At 43.5% G+C, this 20,791-nt stretch overlaps 1 protein-coding gene across 4 annotated transcripts in view; it reads right to left on the reverse strand.

Moving 5' to 3' along the window:
* The window catches only part of LOC111844392 (synapse differentiation-inducing gene protein 1-like), a 44,379-nt gene that overhangs the window by 931 nt on the left and 22,657 nt on the right, over positions 1 to 20,791 (reverse strand). For 3 of the 4 annotated variants that reach the window (XM_072702993.1, XM_023812833.1, XM_072702994.1), the window contains exons 3-5: positions 15,379 to 15,499; positions 11,140 to 11,664; positions 3,458 to 3,595 (exon numbers count right to left, since the gene is read on the reverse strand). In XM_072702993.1, coding sequence (XP_072559094.1) covers positions 3,458 to 3,595; positions 11,140 to 11,658 — 657 coding nt within the window. In that variant the 5' untranslated portion in view covers positions 11,659 to 11,664; positions 15,379 to 15,499. Of the gene's footprint in view, positions 1 to 3,457; positions 3,596 to 11,139; positions 11,665 to 13,895; positions 14,645 to 15,378; positions 15,500 to 20,791 lie in introns of those variants that run through there. The other variant, XM_023812832.1, reaches the window with a different exon arrangement.

A 20,791-nucleotide genomic window follows, 5' to 3' on the forward strand; every position in this document is an offset into this window, starting at 1 on the left:
CCTACAGCAGTGACACTCAACCCATGGGTCACGACCCAAATTTGGGTCGTGGCAAGTTCTAAAAGGGTCATGAGGCAGAGTTGGAAATGTAAGCATTTTAAAACCAGCAAACCCCTATACTGATCCACGATCAGATTTCCCAGTCCCAATGCTAGAATTAACCTGTATAAATGGGTCTTGGGTCTGCAAACGCTTAGTGCAAAACAAGTGAACACTCAACCAATCCAAGAATCTAAACCACAGATGCTTAATTTAAAATTCATTGGCACATCCAATCAGATTTGTGTGATAGGGTTAGGGGCACAAATTGAAGAGTGCCCTGCGTGCTTGATCATAGCATTCGCTTACAACTATACTTGATATAGGGTCGTGACTGAGCTAGCATGGTAAAAATTAGGTTGCGGTGAGACACCATTGTTTTATAGGCCTTGCATCTACATATTTCTCTGTCATATATGTCTAGAAGGAACAAATTACCAGCACTTGCTGTAACTACAGTGCTGTTGGTGCATTGTAATCCTAAGTCCTTTATATCAGGTGTAGAGTTACTCTGCTATGTTAGCAGTCAACGGTATCAGGTGCAGAGTTACTCTGCTATGTTAGCAGTCAACGGTATCAGGTGCAGAGTTACTCTGCTATGTTAGCAGTCAACGGTATCAGGTGCAGAGTTACTCTGCTATGTTAGCAGTCAACGGTATCAGGTGCAGAGTTACTCTGCTATGTTAGCAGTCAACGGTATCAGGTGCAGAGTTACTCTGCTATGTTAGCAGTCAACGGTATCAGGTGCAGAGTTACTCTGCTATGTTAGCAGTCAAGAGGTATCAGGTGCAGAGTTACTCTGCTATGTTAGCAGTCAACGGTATCAGGTGCAGAGTTACTCTGCTATGTTAGCAGTCAACGGTATCAGGTGCAGAGTTACTCTGCTATGTTAGCAGTCAACGGTATCAGGTGCAGAGTTACTCTGCTATGTTAGCAGTCAACGGTATCAGGTGCAGAGTTACTCTGCTATGTTAGCAGTCAACGGTATCAGGTGCAGAGTTACTCTGCTATGTTAGCAGTCAACGGTATCAGGTGCAGAGTTAGCATGCCATGTTAGCAGTCATCTGTTTCAGGTGTAGTTAGCCTGCTATGTTAGCAGTCAATGGTATCAGATAAAGAGTTAGCTTGCTATGCCAAATGGTATTTTAATGGAATACCGCTGCTCTCAGGCTCATTTTCTTCCAGAAATGCTTTTAACTGGTGACTTAATTATTACTAAAGACATACTCTATCTAGATGAATAATGGAAGACACAGTTTGAAATTAAATTTCACTTTAACCTGGGGCAGTATAAAAGCATACTAACAGCAGTATGCTGGAAGACTGCATTTATTAGGCAGTATGAATCACACGTAGGAGAATTAAGATGCCTGGAGCGCTTTAGGGAGGTTCAGCATATAAAGCCCAACCTTTTCATCAGCATTAGCATAAAAGTCCAACCCTACCCTGATGAATGTTCTGATTAGGCTGGTGAAGCAGCACGACAGTATCATGCATGCATCAACACTCTGTGAAGCTCAAGGATCCACCTGACTTTCACAGCTGAATGAAGCTGGATGGTCTTGTCTTATTTCTCTGCATGTAATGTGGATATGATTCCTCCCTATCTGCTGTGGGCCAGGTCATTCACTGTCATTTTTCTGAATGTTAAATTGACTTCCCCCCCAAAATGGCAAGCACTGATCTGGGTATTTTTACACCCAGCTATTCCCGTGCATGTGTAATACATCATGCACAGCAGCCATCAGTGAAGAAGGCTATCTGTTCTTTTAATTATAGTGCCTTAACTTTCCATCTGTAAAAATGCCAATCCTTGTTGCTTAGTGATGGTGATGCACGTGTTATCTGGCCATATCGGCATGCTTCTGGCTTACATAAATGTTTTGTTCTATTAATAATGTCCAACAGCCTATCATCTAACTGCTCACCCTGGTCAATGTCGCCTGGAGCCCAGAGGGCTGGGCTACACCCTGGACAGGATACCAGTCCATCACAGAGCACATGCTGCACATGCACACTCAGACACACTAAGGGTCTTACAGAAATTTCAGATAGCTAAACTGCACGTCTTTAGACTGCAGGAGGGAACTCATACGGCATACACAACTGTGGTGGGGTGGGGGGGCAGAATCAGTGCTGCCCCCTCAGCTTCCCTAACAATCACCATCCCTGCTAACAGTTTCTGGTTCCCAGAATGTTCCGTGTCAACTGGGATGTTTGTGTAAAAGTGCACAGTCTGTGGCAGCAGTCAGTGTGTGCTCCTCTGATTCAGGCTGATCCTGCCTTATATCCTATGCCTGCGTGGAACCTTCCAGCTCATCACGATGAACTTGCTGGTGACAGAAAACAGGGTTTGTTTAATGCAACAGGATTTGGAAATGAGACATTTTCATGGCTGAACAAAGACAGTAGCATTTGTAACCATGTGTGGGAATCGTGGACATTGATATTAAGTGCCCGAAAATGCCCAAAAAAATGCCCAAAATTTGTTGTCTAGCTATCAGTGTCAATGAAAGTCTAATCTCTTGATATTCACAAGCTGTCATATATGAAACAATTTAATGATCATTACAAAGAATGTAATATTAATGCAAAATGCAAACATCTACTGTAACTTATTCTTTAAGGAGCTTGTTTTGAGTTCACACTTTCCCAGTAAAAATTAAATGGAAAACAGACAAACAACAGTCTCTCTCCTGTTTTTAGCAGTAATTTGCATCATTCACCCTGTTGTTTCTCTTTTAAATTATTCATAATGTGTCCTGCATTCACCCAACACTAACATAATTTCTTTCATAATAACCAAAGAAGCAAAGTATTAAAATTGGACTGAAGAAAACCTACAGGAAATAGCAAAGAACATGCTTGAGGTGTCAATCATTATATAAGTAATTGCTCTTATTCAATATGTGTACAAGACAAGATTACTTCATACAAGTTACTTGATAACAGCATCGCCCTTGGACCCCCTGGGAGTGCTGGATAAGGGCCTCACGCCCCTCTGAGAAGTAGAAGGCGGCGACGCCCGCGCGTCCCCCGGAAGGCGGAGACGGCCGCGCGTCCCCCCGGAAGGCGGAGACGCCCCTGGAAGACTGAGACGCCCACGCGCCCCCCGGAAGGCGGAGACGCCCCCGGAAGGTGGAGACGCCCGCGCGTGCCCCGGAAGACGGAGACGCCCCCGGAAGACTGAGACGCCCACGCGCCCCCCGGAAGGCGGAGACGCCCCTGGAAGACTGAGACGCCCACGCGCCCCCCGGAAGACGGAGACGCCCACGCACCCCCTGGAAGACTGAGACGCCCACGCGCCCCCCGGAAGGCGGCGACGCCCACGCACCCCCTGGAAGACGGAGACGCCCACGCACCCCCTGGAAGGCGGCGACGCCCACGCTCCCTATGGGAGTGCTGCGAAAGAACTCACCCCCTGCGAGAAGTAGAAGGCTGCGATGCCCAGAGGCCAGAAGCAGCAGAGCATGGAGAAGATGGCCAGGCCCAGGTGATCTCTAGGGGGCGCCACAACAAAGTTGTCTTCACTCTCACTGTCACTGGAGCCGTCACTCTGCAGGGAAGAGAGACATTTGTGCAGTTCAACCTGCTTTACATTTTGACACAATGTCTGACTGCGATATACGAACTTGATCTGATTGAAAGGTACAACAGCATTGTACTTTCTAGGATTAGCAAGCTTTTGGTCACATAGTGTGGTTGTGAGACATGTCCGTTCTCCATGATTGCATTTTTCTTAGATTATGTTTTTTTTTAGTTTATGTCAAAGTGTTACCACTTATTTGGTACAATTAAAGAGAAGAAACATTTGGTCATTTAGTGTCGCTGGTCACCCCTTTGCTAGAGTCTTTCGTGATTATGAACACCTGAACATAGTGATTCGTAGCCTTTGTGTTTGAGTTGTTAATGACCTGCACCCGGGGTTGCCAACTCTCAGTCATCAGCTGTGCCATTCACGCTCTCTGACTCTCTCACTTATCTATGACTCTCTCACTCTCTCACTTAGGTGTGCCACTCACGCTCTCTGACTCTTTCAGTCATCGGGCGTGCCACTCACGCTCTCTGACTCTTTCAATCATCGGGCGTGTCACTCATGCTCTCTGACTCTTTCAATCATCGGGCATGCCATTCACGCTCTCTGACTCTTTCAGTCATCGGGCGTGCCACTCACGCTCTCTGACTCTCTCACTTATCAGGCGTGTCACTCACGCTCTCTGACTCTCTCATTTATTAGGCGTGCCACTCACGCTCTCTGACTCTCTCACTTATCAGGCGTGTCACTCACGCTCTCTGACTCTTTCAATCATCGGGCGTGTCACTCACGCTCTCTGACTCTTTCAATCATCGGGCATGCCATTCACGCTCTCTGACTCTCTCACTTATCAGGTGTGTCACTCACGCTCTCTGACTCTTTCACTCATCGGGCGTGCCACTCATGCTCTCTGACTCTCTCACTCATCGGGCGTGCCACTCATGCTCTCTGACTCTCTCACTCATCGGGCGTGCCACTCACACTCTCTGACTCTGAGTATGGAGTAAGAAGACCTAGAGTATGGAAGGTGGATGGGGAGTTAATTAGCAAGTGCATAAGTTAAAATATTACAGTAAGTTTGTAGATACTACTAAACCATTAATATATAATAATAAACATCATCTCTTAAAAATGGCAGTTATGGTATGAATTATAGCATGTATTTCACACACACACACTTTAGCGTCCATTCTGAAAATATATTCATTCTCTTTACATGAACCAACATTAACACACCTATTGCACCACAGTGTGTTTCCAGTTACTGCCAGTGATTATGACGCCTTTGCTCCCTGGCCGTATACCTGGTGGTGCTGTGGCACGACATCTACAGCAATTTAACAAGCCTCAAACCAAGCAGTTATGTTGCATTTAAGACTGACCCAGGGACCATCTCCACGGTGATTCACACACTACTCCTCAAGGGCAACACAGGCTGGGTGAATCTTGCTAGCAACTAGAGCTTAGATCGGGCCCAAAAAATTAAACCCGACCCTACCCGAGCCCGTGCACCTTGTGTCCGAGCCCGACCCGGTCCGACACATTAACTGTAATTATGAGCCCGAGCCCGATTTAAACCCGACTATTTTTTAATACGTGAGCCGTTGTAACAGACGTTCTCAACTACAATTCTAAGTTGTTTGAACTACAGAAATTAGTTTAGATTTATCTTAATGAAAAATGCAACAAGGACGAAGCATGTAAACTGCATTGTTTGTTTATTCAGAATGGATTTTTGAGACACGTTTAGAAGAAAAGCACGTTTTCACTTATCCAGTTCGCTTGCTGCTGGAACCAGTTTGTGTGCTCGGCATCGAACTTTAAGTAAAGGGTTAAGAAAAAGGTTAAATCTTTCCGTAAGCAGCCAACGAGGTATGTGTTAATTAAGTTTTAGTTAAGTTTGTTGTATTTAGCCATGTAAATGTAAATGCTAACTGAGGTTCGTGTTAACTGTATATGAATTCTCTAAGCTGTCTTTATTGTTATTTATGTTTATATTTCATTTGAATTTCAATGTTTGTTAGCTAATATTGTAAGTAAATGTGCTTGATTTTGTGTTTCCGTATCTGTATTTAGTTCTCACGTCTGCCATGATGGTGATAATAATGAAGCCACTGTCTTTCGAATAAACCGTCGGCTCAGTTAAATGCAAAGGACTCTTGTGCTCGTGTCTTACGGGAGGGAGCTACATTTATAATTATGGCATAGCTCTCCACCCAATTAGGCTAATTAAGTAATGATTTAAAAAAAAAAAACCACACACAAATGCTTGATCATGGCCCCGCCCAGCCCGGCCCGGCCCGGCCCGGCCCGAAGATAGTGGCAGGAAATATCGGCCCGACCCGGCCCACGGGTCGGGTCGGGTCGGGTCTGGGCTCGGGCTCGGGCAGAGAATCTAAACTCTACTAGCAACACAACATTATTACCATTATTATTTTGTAACAAAATGATGTTAAGCTGAGTACAGAGGAGCATTTGAGCCCTCACTGTTCTGTGTGGCTTAATGCTGCCTGGCACAGACTGGTAACTCATTCCTTTGCTGTATGATTCTTTGTGATAAATGCATCTCACTATACACAAAGCATAAACAGCAACATTATGTAATATCCCAGTTTGCTTGTTAGGAAGCTCCAATATAATGAGCTAAACTCACTGTGATGCTTTACTTCAGCCATAGAAATGTTAACATATGCCAAGCCTGAAACCTGCAAATGGATCACAAGCTGGGGTTTCACTGGCTGCCCGTAGAATGTTCTGGAGTTTACTGTCCAATGGAAAGCTCCCTGCATTTTGTGGCGTGATCTTAATCAGTGCACTCCAGAACACCAGTATGTGCCAGCAAACGACATTGCTTTTGTGGGTGGGAGTCATCTGTAGCAATCACTCCTATCCCTGTAGGCAGGCTGTCGACCCCCTTCCTGGACAGAACCATCAGACAAGTAGACGGGGGTGGAGACGGGTGTCGTTAACGAATAGTATCAGAGCTGCTTATAACAATTAACTCAGCACACTTCTTTTTAATGTGTAATGAGTTTAAAATCTTCGCTTCAATATCTTTATATCATTTTGTAATATATGTGGAACATATGAGGGAGAAATTTCTGTATTCAACACCTGTGAAAGCAATTAGATTTTTATATAATGAGTCAGCTGTTACTCAATGTGACATAGTCCTGGCTTTATTAAGATAAGCTTATGGGCGTTTTCCCTGAAGGAAAGAGTTCATACTTTTTAAACATTTACAGAAAACGCTCTCAGAGACTCATTCCAACAGCATAATGCATGTCAACATCGAGGGAAAAATTCAGCAATAAAATATTACTATGAGGTAGATTTCACCATCAAGGGATGGTAAAATCATCAATTTGCACTGTCCTCTGGGAAGACAAAAATAGCCTCTATTACATTATTCACTAACACGTGCAGTAGGTAGCACACGTCTCTAAGACAGGAGCCCCAGAAAAACACTTAAGCACCAGTTTCTCTTCCCCGAGAGCAGTTAAATGACTCATGAACTGACTTGACAAACAAAGTCAACCTCAGACATTGCGGCTGGCAATGCAGAGCGTGTTCATGGCTCCATCCATCCTCCCCTTCATCCATTCAGTCGTTTTTCAAGAATCACCTGAGCAATTAGTGTCATGTAGCATCAGGAGTAGGGCCCAGGCTGGACAGGAGGCGGGGACGTAAGGGAGAGAACCCAGGCCGGACAGGAGGCGGGGACATAAGGGAGAGAACCCAGGCCGGACAGGAGGTGGAGCATAAGGGAAGGCGACTTGACCGGTGAGGAGGCAGGACATCAGAGAGAGAACCCAGGCCGGACAGGAGGCGGGGACATAAGGGAGAGAACCCAGGCCGGACAGGAGGCGGGGACATAAGGGAAGGCAACCTGGCCGGTGAGGAGGCAGGACATAAGGGAGAGAACCCAGGCCGGACAGGAGGCGGGGACATAAGGGAAGGCAACCTGGCCGGTGAGGAGGCAGGACATCAGAGAGAGAACCCAGGCCGGACAGGAGGCGGGGACATAAGGGAGAGAACCCAGGCCGGACAGGAGGCGGGGACATAAGGGAAGGCAACCTGGCCGGTGAGGAGGCAGGACATAAGGGAGAGAACCCAGGCCGGACAGGAGGCGGGGACATAAGGGAGAGAACCCAGGCCGGACAGGAGGCGGGGACATAAGGGAAGGCAACCTGGCCGGTGAGGAGGCAGGACATCAGAGAGAGAACCCAGGCTGGACAGGAGGTGGAGCATAAGGGAAGGCGACTTGACCGGTGAGGAGGCAGGACATCAGAGAGAGAACCCAGGCCGGACAGGAGGCGGGGACATAAGGGAGAGAACCCAGGCCGGACAGGAGGCGGGGACATAAGGGAAGGCGACCTGACCGGTGAGGAGGCAGGACATAAGAGAGAGAACCCAGGCCAGACAGGAGGTGGGGTATAAGAGAAAGAACCCTGGCCAGTCAGGAGGCGGGGCATAAGGGAAGGTGCCCTGGCCAGTCAGTACGGAGTGGATTGAGCAGCGCTGCTCTCTGGGAGTATTGTATACCTTAGCCTAAGACTGAACAGTGCTGCTCTCTGGGAGTATTGTATACCTTAGCCTAGGACTGAGCAGTGCTGCTCTCTGGGAGTATCGTATACCTTAGCCTAGGACTGAGCAGTGCTGCTCTCTGGGAGTATATATACCTTAGCCCAGGATTGAGTAGTGCTGCTCTCTGGGAGTATCGTATACCTTAGCCCAGGATTGAGCAGTGCTGCTCTCTGGGAGTATCGTATACCTTAGCCCAGGATTGAGCAGTGCTGCTCTCTGGGAGTATCGTATACCTTAGCCTAGGACTGAGCAGTGCTACTCTCTGGGAGTATCGTATACCTTAGCCTAGGACTGAGCAGTGCTGCTCTCTGGGAGTATCGTATACCTTAGCCTAGGACTGAGCAGTGCTGCTCTCTGGGAGTATTGTATACCTTAGCCCAGGATTGAGCAGAGTGCTGGGAGTACTGTGTAGGCAGGGGTATGGAGATGCATCTGGTACCAAGGCAGCTGTATGGAGGGTTTCCATCAGATTTACTGGGGCTGCCCAACATGACAGGAAGGTTAATTGTTGAATATCTTCTCTGCATGCATCTCAGTCTGGCTGCAGTGAGAACAGTAAGATGGGGGATAAAAAAACCTGTGTAACCTGACAGTGAGCTATCAAAATATGTGGGATCTTCTTAAAGTTGCTGACAAAATTCGAGCAGAGGAGGTCAAAGGTAAAACTTTCCTTTTCATTACTTTGGCTATCGGAATCAGCTGTCAGTATCCATAGTATGAATGATCCACTCATAAGTGGTGTATTTGTGCAGTTATTGTATGTGTGTAAATGTGCAAATTAGTGTAGGTAATGTTAAGTTGCATCCACATGTTAGTACACAAGTAGACCTTAGTATGCGTGGCTCCTGCTGCACCCTGGTTACTGCTTTATGTTCTTTGTTCCAGCCCCAGTACTTCCTGAGTGTGCTTTCATGCTCTCACAGAATACTCCATCCTGGTCACACTACTAATGCACACAGTTATTGCTGCTTTTACTGCTCATTCACTATGCTGCTCCTTATTTTTACTGCTTACTACAGCTGCTATACACTGTATCAAATTAATAATAAAAATGACAATGAGAGAGCTGTTAAGGATGATTCATACCTGCCAATCCAACAACAAACAAGGGAAACATCTATAAAATACCATAAAATGGCCTGCAAAATACTGTGGGCATGACTCAAACGGGGTGTGTGTGTGAGTCAGGCATATATTACATTATGCGGACCAAAGCATTGGGATAAAAAAACTGTTATTTTGACATTGTGAGGACCAGTTTTTCGGTCCCTGCAAGGGGAAACACAATTTTATAAAAATCAATGACTGCAATCAATAAACTAAAAATGCAAAACTTGCATTTTCTTTGGTTATTTATGGTTAAGTATCAGGCTGGGTAGGGGTTAAGTTTGTCATAGTTGGGATAAGAGTTTGTCCCGTAGAAATGAATGGAGAGTCACCACAAAGTTTTTTATTTTATAAAGAGCCAACACAATCGGAGTGCATTGGTGTGAATGGACACTTAGAATTCTATATTATGAGCACATTCACAGCTGTGAAAAATAATAAACATGAGATTTAAATCTCATGGGGAAATTTAATCATACTTAGCAAGTCTGAAAATGATGGATATATCTACTGGGATTACTCATATTAGAGCCAACAGTATTTATGCATATATCTACTGGGATTACTCCTACAATAGCCAACAGTATTTATTGCTATATCTCCTGGGATTAGTCCTGCAACAGCCAACAGTGTTCATGGATATATCTACTGGGATTACTCCTACCACAGCCAACAATGTTTATGCATATACTGTATCTACTGGGATTACTCAAATGACAGCCAACAGTGTTTGTGGACATATCTACTGGGATTACTCCTACAATAGCCAACAGTGTTTGTGGACATATCTACTGGGATTACTCCTACCACAGCCAACAGTGTTTATGCATATATCTACTGGGATTACTCAAATGACAGCCAACAGTGTTTGTGGACATATCTACTGGGATTACTCCTACCACAGCCAACAGTGTTTATGCATATATCTACTGGGATTACTCCTACAATAGCCAACAGTGTTTGTGGACATATCTACTGGGATTACTCCTACCACAGCCAACAGTGTTTATGCATATATCTACTGGGATTACTCAAATGACAGCCAACAGTGTTTGTGGACATATCTACTGGGATTACTCATATGACAGCCAACAGTGTTTATGCATATATCTACTGGGATTACTCATACGACAGCCAACAGTGTTTATGCATATATCTACTGGGATTACTCATACGACAGCCAACAGTGTTTGTGGACATATCTACTGGGATTACTCATATGACAGCCAACAGTGTTTATGCATATATCTACTGGGATTACTCATACGACAGCCAACAGTGTTTATGCATATATCTACTGGGATTACTCATACGACAGCCAACAGTGTTTGTGGACATATCTACTGGGATTACTCCTACCACAGCCAACAGTGTTTATGCATATATCTACTGGGATTACTCATACTGTATGACAGCCAACAGTGTTTGTCCATATATCTACTGGGATTACTCCTACCACAGCCAACAGTGTTTATGCATATATCTACTGGGATTACTCCTACCACAGCCAACAGTGTTTGTGGACATATCTACTGGGATTACTCCTACCACAGCCAACAGTGTTTGTGGACATATCTACTGGGATTACTCCTACCACAGCCAACAGTGTTTATGCATATATCTACTGGGATTACTCCTACCACAGCCAACAGTGTTTGTGGACATATCTACTGGGATTACTCCTACCACAGCCAACAGTGTTTATGCATATATCTACTGGGATTACTCCTACCACAGCCAACAGTGTTTGTGGATATATCTACTGGGATTACTCATACGACAGCCAACAGTGTTTGTCCATATATCTACTGGGATTACTCCTACAAGAGCGAACAGTGTTTATGCATATCTGAGCAAATCTGCTCTCTTACCTCACACTCCAGGTAGTCTTCCTCCTCCACTTCATAAGACACTGTCTGGATTTTACCATTGCACTCTCCCGCCAATCCAACCTGAGGTTCCTCAGAGCCATCAACGTCTGCTGCTGCATTCTTGTCCTCTGTGAAGGTCGTCTCACAGCACTCGCTGTTTAAGTTGCTGTTTTTCAGATTGAGGTTGTCTTTGTATAGAATGAAGTCGGGCCTGTAGAAGGCTTCAACAGCCAGGTGTAGAGACGTGGCATCCAGCAGCTGCTGGGCTTTGGCCTTGCTACTGCCACAGCTTCCCGCCACAAAGTAGTTGATGATATTCTCTTGGTACTGGCTGCTGGAGAAGTCGCCCTGATAGTTGTATCTTCCCTCCCCCACGTGCATGCTGCTTTTATCCAGAAGGGGGTTCTGCAGCTCGCTCAAGCTCTCCATGATGGGGGTAGGACTCGGCCAGGTGTGCAAAGGGGGTGATGTCAGACGACAGAGTAAATGTCTGACCAGCACCAATGTGACCAGACACATTAGAAGCTGTGGAAGGACAGGTAGAATGAAAAAGGGGGTTACTGAATATAATATTTTCTCAGGAAGAGAAAACAGAGCTGGGGGTTAAGGGCCTTGCTTAAGGGCCCAAGGACATGTGACTATTCTGCTGAGGCTGGGCTTGAACCAATGAGCTTTTAATCACAGGCACAGAGGCTGAGCTACATACTGCCCCCCATACATGAAGATGACAGGCAGCGGGTGAGTGCAATGATATAATTTCTCTTAAAGGATTAGAGGGAGGGTGTAGGCCCAGTGCTACGTGTGCATGCTGCTCCATTGGCTGTCTGCAATATCCTTGTACATTACAGAACAGCACCTCAGGTAACCAACTGCAGACACAGACATTTCTGTCTCATTGATAGAAACCGAATGGTGAGACACTTTATTCAGCATTCAGCACACTGGAAAAAGACAACAATCTCTCACATATATGTATTTTTTATGTTTTTAACTTCATCCTCATTGTATAAATGCCATTCTCAAGTTTATGGACAGTTTTTCTTTTTTGCTGTTATGACAAACTGTATTTCAGTTATTTCAATTTCTCTGTTGCTGAACATTGATAACATGTCGAGATGAGACAAGGCCACTACAATTTATGGGCAACCAGGACAACTTGTTTAAATGCCAGAGTGATAATGTCACCCAAAGCCAGACCCAGAGTTTGTCTTTGCAGGGTAAAATAGAAAAATGATAATCAATTTGCAGCGCTGGGTTATAATGTCCGAGGAATGGAATGTGAGAAACGTGCTCCTCAGAGCTGAACTTCGTCATGAATGGTGGTTACGGTGGTGGGGGGGGGGGGAGCACGGTGCAGGCAGCTTACAGCTCATACATAATTCAAAATGACATTTGTTTAGATAACATTTGACATAGTTATGGACATTCCTGCTTTTAAAGGATATTGGCGAGATCAAAATATATTTAATGTTAGTCTCTAAAATTACCACAAAGACATACACGCCAAATATACACATATTCAGAAACGTTTTCCTCTTAAAGTATGAATCATATCAGTATCAGAATCGTCTGAGCTGACTTCACCCTCCCTGTGTTCTTCGTCCACCATCTGACTAAAAATGTAATAAGGTGAGTATACAGAAGAGACATTTATCCAGATTTATATCAATACACATATTAACCCTGACAGCCAATCATATCAATACTCACATTATCACTGAACCAATCATGATTACACCATATTTGTAGCCTTCAAAATGATGGCCGAATAGGCTACTTAACTGGTCATTCACAATTTATTTAAATAAAATTTAAAAACCGAAACCAGCGTAAGAGCTGGTGCCTTTATCGGCACCGTTTACATAAACTTAAACCGTAAAGGGAAACCATGTCTTCTTAGCTTAGCTTGCACTTAATGCGATAACCGAAAAACCCTAAAAAAAAAACGGTTCCAGTATCCACATGGGAAAGAAAAATTACACAACCCTTAATGACTGCATACAAAATACACATAGAACACAAATGTATATAAAATATACGCAATACACAAATATCTATATGATCTAAATATCTATCAAATATCTAAATATCTATATGATCTGCAATATCAGTTTGCTTCATTTAAAACCTTGGGTTTAAGCCTATTTACAGTATTCAAAGGTGGAGACGCAACAAAACTAATGGGAAAATTGGGAATAGACCTTCAAGACTACCGTTTGCTAGTGCAGCATACTGTACATACTGTTTAGTCGAAAAACAAGTTTAACTGATCAGTCGTTACATTTTCTCATTTCTATTTTAATAGCTTAATTTCACACCGATGTGTCTGGAAAACTAATTCTGTCCACCTGCAGCACACTGGGATAACGTTTCACACCAGCCTTCTGTTCACAGGGTACTGACAATTACCCCAGCAGACTGCACCAACAGCCCACGTTAAGCACATAAAGTAAGCATTTCAATATACGAATGTCTGTATGCGGACAGACTGATTATCGACTTAAATTATCGACCCTGGACTTTGGGGCCTCATCGTTTTTACTGAACGATAAATTTTGCCGACCGGGTTGGGGGGGGGGGGTATGTTTAGGGGTCCCCCACATGCCCCCTACATCGGAATACCTGGGTTAATTTATAGTACAGAAGATGCCACCTTTTCTACAAGAATATTAATAAATATACTACATTTAAGTAACAACAACACCAATACTATCAACAGCAATAACTAAAATAATAGTAACAAGAACAAACCCTACCTCCTTCTCCCAGAGAATCCAGTGCTTATTTCCATTATAATCATGCCCTCCGCAGTTGAATGTTCCATGCAAAGATAAGACCGCTGCTTACTCTCCCTCCAGGAAAAAATGGCACGGATTTGTTTCATACAAAACGCACACGTGTGTTTATTTCAATATTTCAGGAGCGCTTTCTGAAAGTGACCTCGCTCCCCAGGTAATTCTATCATAACTTCAATTTCTGCTTCTTCGTGAATGTTTTTGTCGCTCTACGCCAGGGTGTTAACCCATCATTTACTCCATACTTTTACCTCGCATTTTTATAATAAAGTAGCTTACTAGGCTTTGAAACATTGTAAGTTATTGCCGAAATCGATAAAGTTTACAAGGTAACATAGGCTACATCTTCACGGTTTTCCAGAAAATGATCTTCAGCCGCATAACGATTTTTGATGGATTTATATCGGTATGCGGCTTTTAAAATATTTTATTCTTTAAAAAATACATGTAAAGAATTCTGAACCTGTTCGCGCCGGAGCTTGTTTCCCAAGTAGTGCACCATTAGTTGCGTTTCACCCTAGCTCATTTCAAACCAAGCGACATTTCATTCCCTTTTAATGATCATCCTTAGGTTTTTTATTAGGACTCTCAGTAATAAACCGCAGTAACTTGTTCATTAATCCCAGAAGCATCCTTCGGTGCTAGCGACTTAATGCGAAGTACCGCCTCTGCACTGGTAAATGGTGACCGTCCTCGCCGACGCATCTGCTGTGAATTTCATCGGCGTGTGACGCTTCTGTGCATAACACCCGCTGCTTTTGAGCGACAGAATATAAAGTGTGGCTTTCTTCGCAAATGCATATTTTCTCCAAATTACTCTCAAGGATTTTGAGTGGACAATTCAATTCTGAAAAATGGAACACTTTTTTGCTAAAATGTTTAAAATCTACCTAAAACAAATCCACTTACTGTAATGCTTTTTAATAAAATTTTAAAGGTCTCTGGAGTCCTTGACCTATGTTTTTAGAGGTAATATAGGTTTTAATAATAAAAAAAAAATCAGACATTCAAATAAGATGAGTACAGGTTTCTTTCTCAAGAGGCCGTTTCAGGTAAATAGAGACAGCATGGTTGGTGAAGTGAGAAATGCCATTTTAATTATATGGCCTGGTTTATTATTAATACATATTTCTATTTATTTATTAATGTTTATCATTTCATCAAAAAATAAACCACAGATCTTGTGTGAAATATAAAAAGCATCCTAAGTAATTAGCTAGATTTAATAGTCTGCATGTGTGTGTCTGTGTGTATGTGAGTGTACATGTGTGTCTGTGTGTATGTGTGTCTGTGTTTGTGTATATCTGTATGTTGTGTTTGTGTATATATGTATATTGTGTATATATGAAAGTTAATACGAAAGTTCAAATTAAGAGACCTAATGAATGCAAGCATGTCCAAACACATCGATCTAGGTTTTATATAAAGAGTGAGTCTAACCCACTTCTTTGCCATTGCAGCTATTCGGTCCGCCTGCCTCCTCCCCTCCACCACCTTCGGCTCCTCGTCCTGGTCCGGGGTTGGCTCCATCGCCTCCTGCCTGGTCGCCCAGCCAGATTTGTCGGCTTCAACAACAACAACAACAACAAATTTATTTTTGTATAGCGCATTATCACAACATTACACCGTCTCAAAGCGCTTTACAGCATCCCCACCCAAAGCCCCCAGTGAGTAAGCCATAGGTGACAGTGGCAAGGAAAAACTCCCTAGAAGGAAGAAACCTTGGGAGGGACCAGACTCAAAGGGGGAGCCCATCCTCCAGGGGCCGGCAGGGAGAGTCAAATACAGAAAATTTTGAGACACAAATGGGCAGCAGGGGGAAGATGGCAAGCCGGTGCCAACGCTCCCTCCAATCACCAGGCAACCAGAAGGCAGGGAGTGGGTCATACAAGGAAGATGACACAGCCAGAACGGCGAGCTGGATGCACGGACGTCATTGGTAGAGGCGACGTCAAATGTAGCAGGGTGTGCTGGACAGCTTGATAGATTGAGGGCTCCAGGCAGCACCCCCCAGGAGGAGTAGGGGAAATAAAATGTGCCATTAGTCAAAGTAGGGGAGACAATAGGCAGTGCTAAAAGTTAGATGAGTGCAATATGAAGTGCAATGCTCTGGCAGATATGGCTATGGCAGCATAAGTAGGAGGGAGAGGCAGGTGGGAATGCAGGCATGGGGAGTCCCTGAAATGACAGCACTCCAATCCCACAAGCGATTGTGAAGCTAGAGTGACAGCGCTGTCAATTCAGTTTATCCAAAGCCAATGGCACCGATCCCCACCCAGCTCTACACCTCACACTATAGGTCTAACTGGGAGTGAGAAGTTAGCTAGAGTTAGAACTATAGTGTCCCTATAAGCTGAACTAAACAGGTGTGTTTTTAGTCTAGACTTGAATATTGAGAGTGAGCCTGAAATCCGCAGATCCAGTGGAAGACCGTTCCACAGCTGAGGAACTCTATAGGAGAAAGCTCTGCAGCCTGCCGTAGCTCTTTCTACCCTAGGTACCAACAGATATCCCGCACCTTGAGAACGAAGCAAGCGCAAGGGGTTGTATGAGGTCAGCAGATCACTGTATTCTGATTGAAGGCCATTCAGTGCTTTATAAGTTAATAGCCGTATTTTATAGTCAATCTGAGACTTAACTGGTAACCAATGAAGGGAGGATAAGACTGGTGTAATGTGATCAAATTTTTTAGTGTTTGTGAGAACTCTGGCTGCTGCATTCTGTACCAGCTGAAGTTTATGTAAGGATCCAGACGGGCAACCAGAAAGGAGGGCATTACAGTAGTCCAGTCTGGAAGTTACAAAGGCATGTATTAATTTTTCTGCATCACAAAGTGAGAGCATCTTACTAAGCTTGGCTATGTTCCGTAGATGATAAAACGCTGTTCTAGTAATACTTCTTATGTGAGCATCAAAACATAGATCTGAATCAACTAGAAGACCAAGATTTCTAACCACCGTGTTAGGTTGTGTAGCAAGGCCACTAATGCTGAGATGGTGGAACTTATTTCTTGCAGCCTTGGGACCAATCACCAGTACTTCTGTTTTTTCTGTGTTTAACATTAGGAAATTTTTTGCCATCCAGCACCGGCTTCAGAGAACCACTGCTTTATTATTGGCTGATTTTTTATTAGCCTTCAAAAGTCTTTTCATATACTGGCTGTCCCTAGAGCAGCTTAGACCAATACAGATGAATAAATTTCTTCTGGGAAAAAGGTAAACCTATTGAATAAATCTGATAAAAGTCTGCTATGGTGTAGTGCTATCTGCAACAATGGTGGCTGCGATCAAAATAATCAAAAATGTATTAAAGTTTCTGCAGGTGCTTGTTGACGTGAGCCAAATAAGTGTGGCACAGTTAAATGAAGCAGCTTCTAGTAAACTCACCAGATGTGTATACAGCAGCAACGTGTGATAGAGAAAGGAACTGTGCATGAGAGTGATGAGTGAATCTGAGAAAAAACTAAGACAAATTTTCATGTAATGAATATGGATCTGGCACACCCTGCGTGGGCTATAAGTGTATTTCTATCAAGGGACACAAGGCTGGGGCACACCCTGCATGGGCTATAAGTGTATTTCTATCAAGGGACACAAGGCTGGGGCACACCCTGCATGGTCTATCAGTATGTTTCTGTCAAAGGACACAAGGCTGGGGCACACCCTCCATGGTCTATTAGTAACTCTGGAAACTGTGGACCATTTGCAAAGCGCCTAGGCTGGTTTGAGTCCAATTGGGCGTATATATAAATCGACTCCCAATCTGGGTGTCTTAGTCCGACTTCAAGAAATCCAATTTAGTATGATTTCAGTTGGACTGACTTGTTATTATTATTATTATTATTGTTTGCATGTAGTTTTAAAGTCCAGTTTTAATCAGACTAACACAATAACTGGATATTTTCTAACGTCATGTAAACGCACTGACTGATATCACTGGATCAGTGGTTGTAAAGAATGGATGAAGGCAAAAATGACAAACGACTCTTGAAGATATCCAGGTAATTTATAACTCTGTTTCATAACAAATTAACCATGCCTCACTACGGTACTTTTTTAACATAGAAGCATTTTAAAGAAAGAGTCTGGGATTGTGCTACAAGAATGACGAATATATTTGTCATCAATAATAAAACAGCCACTACAACGGAGTTTGCAAACATCATTTATTATTTTGATCTTTGACAGTCCATTTGTTATATTAATTTAATTATTATTACTTCTGGTATTCTAATATGCCAATGAGTCACCGGAATGTCGCAGGAGTTATTTTTTGTCCTACTACTATACCTCTTGGTTCCTTGTTAATTTCCTGAGCGGAATAACCATTACAATCTTTTCCATCAGGCCTAATCATGCTGGCTGCACAATGAACCAGCACAGGGCTTTGAAACGAGTAGGTATTCGAGCCAAATGTTTCAGGAGAGAGAACATCCATCGCTCCACCATGTCATTCTGTATTGCAGCTGTTAAGTGGAATTCTGTCGAACCTAAGCCCTGTCTGCCAGCAGTGTTTTGTTTCTGTTCTCCCACATGTACGCATTTTTAATATTTGTGTGGTTTGGCTTTAGAGCAAACGACAATCAAACAACTGAGGAATACAACGAATGCCACTGCGGAGCAGTATGTTTGTAAGTGCTGGCCACAGGGGCTGCTGTGCATATTGGAATGGGAGATGGATGGTGAACGTTCATCTAGGCTGCTCCTAATTATAACCGCTTGAGCCCTTCATAATTCAGACTGCGGGCCTTGACGTGTGTTTTCGTCTTTTCATCCCAAGGTAAAGAGGGACAAACCCTCCGCACCAATAACGATACAGCGTATCGTGCAAGTCCGGACTCACAATCGACTCTTTATGTTTATTCAAGGCACGTTAAGCAGCGCTCCCTGTGCGTTTTATGCAAGGTATGTCACATATATGTATTTCCTTACTATTCTTAGCATCATTTTAGAAAATATTGTGCCAGGCCAGAAGGTTCACTCACTGTTTGGCTAAGCATTAGAATGGTTAATATGAGTGATTTAAATGATTTTGAACGCGATATGATTTTCGATGCCAAATATTCCAGCATTTCAGAAACAGCGACCCTGTTTCTGGGATTTCCACCCACTACAGAGAATGTTCAATCAAACAAACAAACAAACAAACATCCAATCAGGGGCAGGTCTATGGCAGAAACCCCCATTTTAATGGCAGAAGTCAGAGAAGACTCATTAAAGCTAAGAGACCACCAGAAGTGTAAAAATAGCAGCTCATTACAGCAGTGGTGTGCAGAAAGGTCTCTCTGAATAAAGAACACAGAATAAAGAAGCAGTTCTGGAAACACCTAGTACCTGGTACTAGTTAAGTAAATCTTATGAAGTGACCACTGAATTTATATAATTTTAATAATAATAATAATAATAATAAGTACCTATATAATAAAATCATGTTTCCCTTTATAATTATTACCAAAAGCAAGCTGGTAAACTCAGAACTGAAACTGCAAGTACAATTTTTCCCGGTTTAACCATCAGTATGTCAGAAATGCAAACAATTTGAAAACATAATAAGATGGTACATCCAATATGCGCTCTAGTCGTTTATAAATTTCTTATGTTCTTATGTTCCAATACTGCTTGCCTCATCAGTACTGTATTCTGTGACATTACAAGCAAAGCCTAAACAATATACAAAAAAAATCAGACAATATAAAGAATGATTATCAGTAAACCTGAATGTGAGCAGAAAGAAAAGTTCATAGTCTGCATCACCAGCATATATGAGAAATGTTTTATCACTGTGGCATAAAAATGTTATTTTGTTGGACTGAAGGATGCTAGAAATTTCAGGTCATGTGTTCTGTATTATAAGTCCCAAAATATTTAGAAGGTTCCATTGATGTCCATCTATCCAGAAAGCCAGTTTTAGTAACCGAGGATTGGTTTTGGGTTCTTTCCGGCTCCACCGCAGCAGACGCTGAGTGTTTCATCACAGCCAGTGTTGAGCATTACACTGTAGCTGGCACTATGCGTGACACCGCTGAGAGTTACACTGAGGCAGGCACTGAGCGTCACACCACTGAGCATCACACCACTGAGAGTTACACTGAGGCAGGCACTGAGCGTCACACCGCTGACAGTTACACTGAGGCAGGCACTGTGTATACGTGTGTTTGTGACTGTATGTCTGTGTGTGTGTGGCTGTATGTCTGTGTGTGTGTGGCTGTATGTCTGTGTGTATGCGTGTGTGATTGTATGTCTGTTTGTGTGTGGCTGTATGTCTGTGTGTGTGGCTGTATGTCTGTGTGTGTGGCTGTATGTCTGTGTGTGTGTGTGGCTGTATGTCTGTGTGTGTGTATGCATGTGTGACTGTATGTTTGTGTGGCTGTATGTCTGTGTGGCTGTGTGTGTGACTATGTCTGTGTGTATGCATGTGTGACTGTATGTCTGTTTGTGTGTGGCTGTATGTCTGTGTGTATACATGTGTGACTGTATGTCTGTTTGTGTGGCTGTGTGTGTGTGTGTATGCATGTGTGACTGTATGTCTGTTTGTGTGTGGCTGTATGTCTGTGTGTATACATGTGTGACTGTATGTCTGTTTGTGTGGCTGTGTGTGTGTGTGTGACTATGTCTGTGTGTGTGTATATGTGTGAGTGTGTATGTCTGTTTGTGTGTATGTGACTGTATGTCTGTGTGGCTGTGTGTGTGTACGTGTGAGTGTGACTGTATGTCTGTTTGTGTGGCTGTGTGTGTGTCTCAGTGTCTATGTGTGTGTCTGTATGTCTGTGTGTGTGACTGTATGTCTGTTTGTGTGTCTCAGTGTCTATGTGTGTGTCTGTGTGTGTCTGCATGTGTGTGTGTGTGGCTGTGTGGAGT

This window comes from Paramormyrops kingsleyae, chromosome 19 (genome assembly GCF_048594095.1).
Source record: "Paramormyrops kingsleyae isolate MSU_618 chromosome 19, PKINGS_0.4, whole genome shotgun sequence".
In the NCBI taxonomy this organism is placed as follows: Eukaryota; Metazoa; Chordata; class Actinopteri; order Osteoglossiformes; family Mormyridae; genus Paramormyrops; species Paramormyrops kingsleyae.